Source organism: Globicephala melas, chromosome 13 (assembly GCF_963455315.2).
Source record: "Globicephala melas chromosome 13, mGloMel1.2, whole genome shotgun sequence".
NCBI lineage: Eukaryota > Metazoa > Chordata > Mammalia > Artiodactyla > Delphinidae > Globicephala > Globicephala melas.
Window position 1 is genome coordinate 70,938,606 of NC_083326.1, and position 12,569 is coordinate 70,951,174.

The following is a 12,569-nucleotide window of genomic DNA, read 5'->3' on the forward strand; positions in this document are numbered from 1 at the left end:
GTTTCACACCCCCCAACCTGGCCCAAGCTGCCCCCCCCACCAGGGGCAAACCACTGCTTCCCAGCCCACACCCATCTGGCAAACGCCTGCTCATCTCTGAAGACTTAAAACAATTGTCCCTCCTCTGTGAGACCTCCCCAGATGGAGAGATATACTCCCTAATTTTGGGGGGGGGCTAGGAACCATGAGCAAATTGAATGAGGGAATGCAGGTGAAGCACGCGACAGGACGCCCGGCACACACAGGAAGGGCTCAGTGACCCGGAGCCATTCGAACCCACGGCAGGTATTTGCTTACCTTCTCATCCACCTGTGTCTTATTCGTAACATGCAGATAAACATTTGTCAAAAGAAAGACTGGGGGGCTTCCCTGGTGGCGCAGTGGTTGAGAGTCCGGCTGCCGATGCAGGGGACACGGGTTCGTGTCCCAGTCCAGGAGGATTCCACATGCCGCGGAGCGGCTGGGCCCGTGAGCCATGGACGCTGAGCCTGCGCGTCCGGAGCCTGTGCTCCGCAACGGGAGAGGCCACAACAGTGAGAGGCCCGCGTAACGCAAAAAAAAAAAAAAAGAAAAGAAAGACTGAACCCCCGAAATGTTCCATCTCAGCCCAACTGGGCTGGTCACTGACCCCCCGACACGCCTCTCGCTTCACCTCACCTCCATGCCTTTGCATATGTTGTCCCTACTTCCTGAGCGCCCGCCTTCACCTAACTATGCCCTCCCGGGCCACCTCCAGGCCCGCCTGGACTGTGGACCCGAGGAAACTGAGTGAGAGACTCTCCAGGGCCCCCTCACTCAGGGCCTGGCACAAAGTAGGCCCACGAGGGGGTGAACTCGTCACTAGATGAGCCACCAAATGCTGACTGACGGGTTTGGGGATTTGGGAGAACATTCTTGAGGTTACCAAAGGCCCATCTGCCACATCACAGGAAAGCCCCAGAGCCAGTGAATCTGTGCCTTCACGGTCACGGGAGGGGCCTCTGGGGTGAACCATGACCCAAGGTCGTGGTCCACGACTGAGTCACCGTGTTTTACGATCCCAGCACGAGTGCAAGCCAAAGGCTCACTTTACGAGGAAAAGAGGGTGTGCCCATCCACCATCACCCCTGGATGGGGGAGGGAGAAGGCTGGGCGCAGGACTAGGACCCGCCACACAGACCGGAGGTCCTAAGGACGGCCCTGAAAGGAGCGGGGAAGCAGAGAGAGCAGAGAGCACCGGCCAGGGACTCAGAACTCCAGTCCCAGCCCAGCCTGGCTGCCGTGGGACCCCCCCGGACAGAACACCTCCCCTCCCCTGCCCTCCGTTTCCTCAACGGCAAAAAAACTCCTAAGAGAGGGGACAACTTCCCGTTCCATCAGCAGCTCTTTGAGAGAATATAGAGGAAAAAAACAGCTGACAGCAAATCATAATTAACAACACAGTGGGACTTCCGTGGTGGCGCAGCGGTTAAGAATCCGCCTGACAATGCAGGGGACACGGGATCGAGCCCTGGTCCGGGAAGATCCCACATGCCGCGGAGCAACTAAGCCCGTGCGCCACAACTACTGACCCTGCGCTCTAGAGCCCGCGAGCCACAACTACTGAGCCTGTGTGTCACAACTACTGAAGCCCGCGCGCCTAGAGCCCATGCTCCACAACAAGAGAAGCCACCGCAATGAGAAGCCCGCGTACCGCAACGAAGAGCAGCCCCCGCTCCCTGCAACTAGAGAAAGCCTACGTGTAGCAACAAAGACCCAACGCAGCCAAAAATAAATAAATTTATTAAAAAAAAACCCAAACAAAAACACAGTAACATTTATCAGGCAGTTACTCTCCATCAGCGCTTTATAAGCATCATCTCTTTTCAGCCCCATCCTCCTACCACACGATGAGGTAGACTCAGACCTTGGGAGAGGCACTTACTGGCTCTGAGCCTCAGTTTTCCCACCTGTAAAATGGGGATAAACTAGTATCTACGCCACCCAGTAAGCACTGTGGTGGGCACTGTTATTCTTGCAATCCACCACTTTACAGCGGAAAAAAAGAGAGGCGCTGAGTGCTAAACTCACTCGTTTGCCACCTCTATGAAGCGGCCGGCTGGAACCGGTCTAACCTCATGCTCAGGGTCTGACTAGCTGGGGGTGGGCAGGGCTCTGCAGATCAGCAGGGCATCAGCCCCAGTGGGTCCCAGGCACCCTTCGGAGGGTGGCCAACCCTGTGCTGGACAAATATCACATTCTCAGCCCCGGGGATTGGTTGGCTGTCTTGTTTCCTTGTGAGCGATGCCCCAGGCACTGCAGGCCCGAGGGCAGAGAGGGGCTAGCAGAGTGGTCCCAGGCCAAAAGCACAGGCCTGAGGCAGAAGGGGCCCAGGGCTAAGGCTGGAGGCGAAACAGGCCCAGTATGCATTCCAGCTCCCCTGTTTGCTAACTGTGTGGCCTCGGGCAAGTGGCTTAACCTCTCTGAGACTTGGTTTCCTCCTCTGCAAAAGGGGATTCATATTCCCTAACATGAGTGGGGAGTGGGGACTGACAAGGCCTGGAGCACAGACTCAAAAAAGGGAGATGAACCTGAATCTCAATTGGAAGTCAACAGTACAAAGTCATCAATCAAAACAGTGACGGGAGTAACGGCGGATGGTGTTTATCCACTAGTGAGTGAATCCTCAAACGTACCACGGAGTATAAAACGCGGGACTGACCACCTCCTACCTCCAGAGGGGTAGGGGCAGCTGGCAGAGCCAAGGGCTCAGGACCCCAGGCCTCACCTGCAGGGTTGCCCTGCCTACGTCAGGCCCTCTCTCGGGGCCTCAGTTTCCCCGTTCATAATGAGAGAGTTGGACTAGGAGAGAAAAAAGGGAGACGACAGGAGGAGGGGGAGTTAGGAGGAGGAGGAGGAGGGGGCAAGGGAGGTGGAAGAGAAGGAAAGGAAAAGGCAAGCGGGAACAGTGATCCCCGCAGCCAAGGCATTAACTGGGAATTTACTCTCCTGAGGGCTGAGTGACCTCATTTACTGCTCACAAAAATACTCTGGAGGCCACTTAGGACCAGCCTCATTTTACAGAAGCAAAAACTGAGGTTCAGTGGGGTCCATCAGACCACTTGCCTGAGGTCACAGAATGCCAGAGTCAGAACTTGAACCTACTTCTTTCAACCTCCAGAGCCCCAATGCTGAGGTCCCCCCAGACAGGCTTTTGGAGCCATCAGAAAGTGAGCTGAACACCATCACCCCCTGGTGGCAACTACCTGGAATTGCAGGTGTCAGTCCTGAAAGCAGAGAACCGAGGTCTGGGGCCCCAGCTCTGTCTTGCTCAGGCTCAGTACCCCAACCCGTCCACCTCTGGGGGAGAGGTGATCAAGCAGGCAGTAATGGGGCAGGGGCCTTGGGGGCCAGAAGGAGGGAGCCACCTGACGACTCCATGGACAAAGGCTCCTCAGTGACAGAGGGAGAAAGGGGAGGGGCCAGCAAGCAGAGACTGTAAAAAGACAGGGTTTGAATGCTCTTCGCTCCATGGCCTTTGTCTTCTCTCTCTCTCTCTCTCTCTCTCTCTCTCTGTCTCTCTCTCTCTCTCTCTCTCTCACACACACACACACACACACACACACACACACACACACACAATCAGATAAGCTGAGTCAGTGCCTGAGAGGGAATGGAGACAAGGGTGAGAAAGAAATCGGTGGCTGAGATCTGGACACTTGAGGAATTTTCCAGGGCTTCTTAGCCGACGTCTGAGTCCCTGCATGGGAGCTGTCACCCCCAGCCCCACAGTCAGGCCTTTTCACTCTCCCATCAGGTCTCGGCAAGAAGCCTGCCAGGGGCAGTGTCTTCACCCATTTTACAGGAGGAGACCAAGGTTTAGGTAACTGAAGTCTCTTGCCCGTGGCCATAAAGCTAGACAGAATGGACCTCAGGCTTCAATGCTGCAGGAGACCACGTCTCAGAGACGTGAGACCGGGCACAGATAACCACTGAAATGCATGCAGCCTTGCACTCAGAATGATCTCAGGCACAGAGCTGGTGTTGCCTCATTAAAAAAGGCTTATCTCAGATGTCCCCACATGGGGCCCAGGGCCCGGGAGGAAATGCAGAGCTCAGATCTCCCAGAATCATGGAGCAAAAGTGAAAAGAAAAAAAAACAGAAAAGAAAATCATGAAAATTCAGATGTGGTAAAGCCCTGGAACCCAGCTGGGGACACTGAGGCTCCAGGGAAGGGGGCTCCCCTGGGGTCCTGCCGCCTCATTTACCTACTTGCTTCCACAAGTGAGGAAACAGGCTGAGAGGGAGGAAGTGCTGGCTGAGGAGACAGAGCTCAGTGACAGCCAAAAGGACACTCAAAAACAAGAATAGTAACAACAATGATAATAATAATGGTAACGTAACACTTATTAAAGTGTTTACCGTGTACCTGGGACCAAGCTAAACACTTCTCGAATTATCTTATCTGAACCCCACATCAGCCCTGTGAAGTAGATGCTATTACTACCCCCATTTTACAGATGAGGAAACTGAGGCCGGGCACCCATCTGCATGCACAGCTAGGATGTGAACCCAGGCGATCCGGCTCCAGAAGCAGCTTAACTCCACCTTCCTCCTGTCATCACCACACTGTCGATCACTGTCTGAATTACCATGTGCTGGGCCCCACGCAATCCTACTCCATCCTCCCAGCGGCGCAAAAGAAGCAGGAATCACAGCCCCGTTCTCTTGGTGAACAAACTGAGGTGCATAGCAATTAATAAAAACTGCTCAAAGAGTCTGAGAGGAGACAGTGCTGGGATTTGAACCCAGGGCGCTCGGACCCCAGCATGTGTTCTCCTCACTGCTCCACGCCAAGCAGCAGGGGCTACCCCTCCACAAGGGGCCAAAAACCCACGAGGGGAGAAGGCTTCCCCAGCAGAGCCACCAAACACCCTCCACGTCATGAACCACGGCACAGCCAGACAACACCAGGCTCCCGGACAGTCACCTGCCTGTCCCCGTCCCCTGCAGGCCCTGGGGCCAGCCTGGGACATTCCCAACTGCGTCCACTCTGGCCACGCCAGCACCACTCACCACCAAGGGCCCGCTCCTCTTGTCCTTGCAGAAGCTGTGGCTTCTCCGGGGGCCCGCGGCCACAGGGATCACCTGCCAGAGCAGCTGCTCGTTGTCCTGGAGGGCAAACTCCCTCCCCGGCGGCACCTGAGGCACAGGACGCAAGAAGAGGACTTTACTGGGGCTTCCCTATTTGCAGGAAGAATATGTTACACCGAGAGAGTCCATTCTGCCTAAAAGGGCAAAGAAGAAAATTAAAGCACCAGATGCTCCATCCCCCACCCCGCACCATCCCATGGCAGGCAGTCCACCTCAATGAACGGGGGTAATATGTAGGATCAGCAGGTCTGGGTTCAGCCCAGCCTCAGCCACTTAGTAACTGTGTGACCTCAGCTGTGTGCCTTAACCTCTCTGAGCCTTGACCATGTGGGGAAAGACCCCCTAATAATCGTCCTCAGTTCAGGGATGGACCAGCCCATGGAAAGCGTGTGACTCAGTGCTGCCACCAGGGAGCAGACGTGCGTGAGACCTGGGTGCCTGGTTGGCTTCACCTTAGTCTCCCCCATGCCTGGCATGTGGGGAGCCCTCCGTAAATGTTAGCCTGCCTCATCACTGCCACTGGCAACTTTGGCGACCTCATTTTAGACATCTTTCCATGCATCCAAACACATGTGCACATATGCAGAGAAATGGGACATGAATACAACGGAGTAGGTGTGCTGGTATGAATCCTGTTATTTTTATAGATAAGGGGATACAGTCACAAGCCAGTAAACACAGGACTCTAGAATGTGGATTTTACATACCTCACACTGTCCCTGCCCAGAGAGGGAAGGCGTCTGCTTAAGAACACATAGCATGAGTGAGGAGCATGGCTTGATTCCTGATCCCTTGCCTCACAGCCTCTTTTCTGATGCCTTATGAGGCTCTCCGGTTCTCCTCTGACCTCCCTGGCTATTCCTTCTGAGGCTCCCTGCATCTCAGAGGGACATGTGAAAGTGTGACCCAGGCCAGCCATGCAGCCTCCTCTTCCACATCACTCCCTTGGGGTTTCTTATCACACCCCATGGCTTAAGTAAATCCCGTGTACACATGGACGAGTCCGGATTCTGTCTCTCTGTGTTGGGACTCCAGACTTGCAGATCCCATTGCCCACTTACCATCTATAGTCACTGCTCACACTGGTCTGAGACCTCATGTGCCCAAAACAGGCCTCTCCATTCCTCCCCTCTAATCTTGTCCCTGTCACCAGCTGGGTAGGCCAAGACCCTCGGGTCACCCTCTGTCTCCTCTTTCTCTCCGTCCCATCAACAAAGTTGACACTGCCTTCAAAACATGCTGCAAACCTCACATCATATACCAACATCGACTCAAAACAGATCAAAGGCCTAAATGTCAGAGCCAAAGGAGAAAACTCTTAGAAGAAAATATAGGCTTATATCTTCATGACCTTCATGGATTAGGCAAGGGTTTCTTAGATAGGACACCAGAAGCTCAAGCAACAAAAGACAAGTAAGCTAGACTACATCAAAATGAAAGACTTTGATGCTTCAAAGGGCACCATTAAGAAAGTGAAAAGTGGGACTTCCCTGGTGGCGCAGTGGTCGGGAATCCGCCTGCCAATGCAGGGGACACAGGTTCGATCCCTGGTCCAGGAAGATCCCACATGCCGCGGAGCAACTAAGCCCATGCACCACAACTACTGAGCCCGCGTGCCACAACTACTGAAGCCCACACGCCAAAAGCCTGTGCTCCACAGCAAGAGAAGCCATTGAAATGAGACCGCACATCGCGAAGGGTAGCCCCTGCTCACTGCAACTAGAGAAAGCCCGTGCGCAGCAACAAGACCCAACGCAGCCAGAAGTTAATTAATTAATTAATTGATTAATTTTAAAAAAGTGAAAAGACAACCCACAGAATGGGAGAACATTCCTGCAGATCATTATGTCTCATAAGGCACTTGTATCCAGAATGTACAAAGAATAATTACAGCTCAATAATAAAATAACAAACGAATCTAAAAATGGACAAAGGATCTGAATAGACATTACTCCAAAAAAGTACACAAATGGCCAATAAGCACGTTAAAAGATGCTCAACAGGAAAGGCAAATCAAGACCACAATGATCATTTCGCAATATATACAAATACTGAATCATCATGCTGTACATCAGAAACTGATATAACATTACATGTCAATTATATCTCAATTAAAAAAAAACCACCATGAGATGTCACTTCACACTCACTAGGATGGCTAGAATCAGAAAGACAGATGATAGCAAATGTTGGCTAGGATGCAGAAAAATTAGAACTCTCATACACTGCTGGTGGGAAAGCAAAATGGTGCAGCTGCTTTGGAAAACAGTCTGACAGCCCCACGAAGGTGAAACCTGGAGTTATCACCATGTGACCCAGCAATGCCACTCCCAGGTATATAGCCAAAGAAATGAAAGCATACAAAAGCTTGTGCAGGAATGTTCATACCACCTTCCTCCATAATAGCTAAAGAGTGGAAACAACCCAAATGCCCATCACCGATGAATGGATAAATAAAATGGGGTGCATCTATACTGCAGAATATTATTCGGCCATAAAAAGGAATGAACTACCAATATATGCTACAATACGGATGGACCTTGAAAACTTTATGCTAAGTGAAAGAGGTCAGTCACAAAGGACCACTTCGTGTGATTTCATTTATATGAAATGTCCAGAATAGGCAAATCTATAGAGACAGAAAGTAGATGAATGGTTGCCTGGGCCTGGAGGGTATTAGGAGAACAGGAAGTGACTAGTCAGTGGGTACAGGGCTTTCTGGGGGATGAAGAAGATATTTTAAAATTGAATGTGATTATGGTTGCAGAACTCTGTGAATATACTAAAAGCCACTGAATTAACTGTACACTTTAAATGGGTGAACTGCACGGGCCATGAGTTTATATCTCAGTAAAGCTGTTACCACCTCCCAAAAAGTGCTGCTAACCCCTCCACAGCCACCACCCTGGTGCAAGCCCTGTCACCTGTCTGGAGACCATGGCAGCCTCCTCACAGGCCTCCCTGCTTCCACCCTCACCCAGAGGGCAGCCAGGGGTCTCTCTGAGACACAGATGGTGGCAGCAGCTCAGAACCCTTTGCTAGCTCCCTTACGCTCTGGGCCCTCCTCCCCTCCCCAGCTCAGCTCTGGCCAGCATCCCAGGGCCCACTGGGGTCCCTCCAGCATCCCCAGGACCAGCTCATCTCCATGCTGGGGCATCTTCACTCGCTGCTTCTGCCTCTTCCCCGCAGATCCCGGCCTGTCTGGGGTGCTCCCATCATTCACATGGCATCTGTCAAGTCCCTTCCCATGAGACCACCCCTTAGAGAAAGGGGGTGACAGGGAGGTTACTCTATCTCCCCAGGACTTAAACCACTCTCTGCATGATCCCACTCACTCACTCTGCTTGCCCATCTGGACCAGCCCTGCCTGCTAGAACACTCTGTGATTATGCGAGGCTCTCCATCTGGGCTGAGCAATACCATGGCCATGGGCCACTTGTGGCTTTTTTTTTTTTTTTTTTTTTTTTTTGTGGTACGCGGGCCCCTCACTGTTGTGGCCTCTCCCGTTGCGGAGCACAGGCTCCAGACGCACTGGCTCAGCGGTCGTGGCTCACGGGCCTAGCCGCTCCGCGGCACGTGGGATCTTCCCGGACCGGGGCACGAACCCGTGTCCCCTGCATCAGCAGGCAGACTCTCTGCGCCATCAGGGAAGCCCCACTTCTGGCTTTTGAGCACTTGGATGTGTCCAGTGCTCCGAAGAAACTGAATTTTGGATCTTACTTAATTTTAACTAATTTAAATGGAAAGACACACACGTGGCTAGTGGCTGCCGTATTGGACAGCACAACCTGATACAGTGGACTGAGCCCTCCCAGCAGCCCTGGTGCCCAGAACAGGGCCTGACACCAGACTCGTACACTTATTCGATGTGTGAAGAGATGAAGGTTGACCCTAAGTGCATCCCTCTGACTTCCACAAACCTTCTCCACATCAGGCCCTGGGCCAGGCACTTGACTATATGTTACTTTGTGATAAATCTCCAGCAAGTCCATGAGGCAAGCAGGATTCCCATTCTACAGGTGAGGAAACTGAGGCTCAGAGAGGTCTGGCAAGGTGCCCAGAGCCACACAGCTGGTAAGTCACAAAGCTAGGTCTGCCCAGTGCCAGGTCTGCCCCATTTGCAGTCCAGGGCTGTTTCCAGGAAGAAATCAAATCATGAAAGTACGAAGTGTTCATCTTCCTAATGAAGAATTCTTTTTCCAAAAGGAAAGTGGTGGAACTTCAGCCAGCAGGTTATAGGAAGGAAATACAGATGGCCTCACACACAAGTGACAAGATGGAGGGCACTCACTGGGAGCATGAGCTCCAGAAGTTTGATAACCCAGCTGGCTGGCAAGGCTGAGGGAAGACGGGGCCCTGTCATCACTAGGGAGGATGTGAACTGGTACAGCTCCACTGCACGGCACGCTGGCAGTCCTGCAAAATCACAGCCCCTTTCCCCCGTGGAAGGGCAATCGCCATTCTGAACCCACAGATACACCTGCACATACCTGGTCTGTAAATAGTAAAAGGTGGGAAATATCATCCACCTCTACCATGCAGCAGTTAAAAACAATGAGGACGCTCGCTGTCTGCGGGCTGAATGCAAAAGTTCTCGAAGAGGCTTTATACAAAAAAAAAAAAAAAAAAAAAGGCAGGTAGCAGATCTGTGGGTTCAGCATTGACCCTCCACCCAAGAATCCCCAGGGGAGCTTTTAAAACTGACAAAGGCAGGCCCCACCCCAGAGACTTCAGCCAAATTGGTCTGGGGGGAAGCCCCTGCACTGCTGTCTTTTAGGACTTACCCATAGGCAACCAAAGTTTCAACCACTCTTAGAGAACGCTCTCTTTTATGGAAAAGGGAAGGGAAAACAAGACTTACGTATTCACGTTTGCTTGTATTTTCGGAAAGAAACTCTAAACGAATTTGGGCAGAAAAGAATATGATTATGGGATGAGGAGGAAACGGGAGGGATGGAGAATGAGAGGTCTGGGGGAATTTTTACTTTATAAGTATTTTTGGAGCCATGTGAAAATATTCTCTCTTGAAATGAAAATAAATCATTTGATGAAATGAAATACTATAATTGGGCCTGGGACAAAGTTCTGATAAATGTTAAGTGAAAAAGAAAGAAAGAGTGAGAACGAAGGGAAGAGAGGAGAGGAGGGAGGGAGGGAGGAATAACTTTAATTGCAATCACACCCCATGTGGGGCACATGAGCAGAACTGGCTGTCGATCAAGAAATCCTCACCCAAGGAAGCAGAGATGCACCTCAAGATGCTCAATGAAGCCCTAGAACTCACATCAACCCAAACGTCCATCCACAAAAGTCTGGATAAAAAAAGCTTGGGCTCAGTCCCATAATGAAATACTTTGCAACCATTAAAAATAATAAGGTGATTATATATGCACTTTTTTTTCCTGTTAAAGTTTTAAAGCAAGTTATCTGGGTGTATATCTGAAAAAAAAATTAACTCAGAAAGATCCATGCACCCCAATGATCACAGCAGCATTATTTATAATTGCCAAGGTATGGAATGTAAATGTCCATCACAGGTCAATGGGTAAAGAAGATGTGGTGTGCGTGTGTGTACCACACACACGCTGGAGTATTACCTGGCCACTAAAAAGAACGAAAGCTTGCCATTTGCAGCGGCATGAATGGATTTGGAGGGCATTATGCTAAGTGAAATAAGTCAGAGAGAGAAAGACACATACTGTATGGTATCATATGGGGAATCTAAAAAATACAACAAACTAGTGAATGTAATAAAAAAGAAGGAGACTCACAGACATAGAGAACGAACTAATGGTTACCAGTGGGGCATGGCGGGAAGGGGCAACACAAGCATGAGGCGGCGGGGAGGCACAAACCATTGGGTGTCAATAGGCTCAGGGATGCACCGTATAACACGGGGAATGCAGCCAATGTTTTGGAGTAACTGTAAATGGAAAGTCATCTTTAAAAACTTTACAAAACATTTTTTAAAAAGTTTAAATACACGACAGAGAAAACAAAGCACGTGGTGAGACTTTCTGAAGAATGCTGCCATGTTTCCACAGAAAAGTATGCATTTACCTATCTGTGTCTGGGCCAGGGTGCCCCAGCCTCAGATCTACATACATTTGGGGCTCCATGATTCTCTGTGTTGGGGGCTGCGTTGTGGAGTACCCCTGGTCTCTACCCAGTAGATGCCAGGAGCAAACTCTTCCCTGGTTACGCCAACAAAAAACATCTCAAACTTTGCCAAATGCGCCCTGGCAGCAAAGCTGCCCATGGCCGAGAACCACCAACAGGTCTGGAGGGGACGGTCCCAGTGCACCAGAGGGTCCTCATGTGGGGGAGCTTTCCATCCTAAACCATATGTTTCAATAATATTTTAAATTGCGCCCAAACATTCACTACTTTTGCAATAAGAAAAATACAACAATTATAAATCAATACATATGCGATGGGTAAGCCACTCTGGAGTGCAGGCAAGTCTCCAAGAAGATCAAAAACTGTAACAGTGGCTGCATCTGGGGGACGGGAAAGGAAAGGGGTCCGGGGGGACATTTTTATATACATGTTATACACTCTTGCAAGGTTTGAATTTTCAACAACCAACATTTTTTACTTCTGTTTTGCTCTTATTTATTTTTTAAAGGTCCAGAACCAAAGATCTTTGGGCAGGAGAGAAGAGAAACGGGGAGCTGTTCCAAAGCTTCCCAGTCCCCTTTGTGAGAAAACAGATCCCCTGACAATGAGCGCTCCTGGGGCCTCGGCACCCCGGGCGGGCGTCCAAGGCCGGGCTGGGGTGGCCCCTCCACGAGGCCCCGAGTCTCCTGCTGCCGGCGGGCCCCTCAGCCAGGTGCTGGCACACAGATGCAGTGTCACATTTCCATGGCCTCCTCCCTCTCTCGCTTCCCCATAACAACAGCCTGGAGCTGGGGGGTGGGGGGTGGGCGGGGGGTAGGTGAAACCCTTCCTGGAGGCGCATCTGCGGAGCCCGCTGCCTGCCTGACCCATGCTGGGCACTTTACCTCCTCTCCGCCTGGTAGCAGCGCCTCAAGGAAGGAATCCCCGTTAACGCCTAACTCCAGAGAGGGGGAAACTGAGGCTCGGGGAGGCCAAATGCCTGCTCTGCACACAGCTGAGCCGGTGAGCGGCAGAGCAGAGATTCCAACACAAGCCTGAATATGGTCATCGGAAGACACGTGGGTTCAAAGTCTGCTTCCACCACTTGCATGCCCTGAACCTTAGGTGAATTCTCCTATCACTTAATTTCCACAACATCCCTTTCTAGGTTGGCTGGGGGGTGACAGGAAGGGCCCCGTAGTCAGTTACCACACTGGCCCCAGGGTATGCCATTTTTTTCCCCACCTCTGAACCTTTGCCCATGCTGTGCTCCTACCAAGAATGCCCTCACCTCCTCTAATCAGCCCATCCGAATTCATATCCATCTCTCAAGGGTGGGCTCAGGCCAGGGCCTCCT

General features: G+C 51.4%; 1 protein-coding gene across 4 annotated transcripts in view; it reads right to left on the reverse strand.

Annotated features, from left to right (window-relative positions):
- The window catches only part of KIAA1671 (KIAA1671 ortholog), a 186,173-nt gene that overhangs the window by 106,328 nt on the left and 67,276 nt on the right, over positions 1 to 12,569 (reverse strand). For all 4 annotated transcript variants that reach the window (XM_030860670.2, XM_030860667.2, XM_060310217.1 and 1 more), the window contains one exon: positions 5,036 to 5,161. In XM_030860670.2, the coding sequence (XP_030716530.1) occupies positions 5,036 to 5,161 (126 nt within the window). The remainder of the gene's footprint in view (positions 1 to 5,035; positions 5,162 to 12,569) is intronic.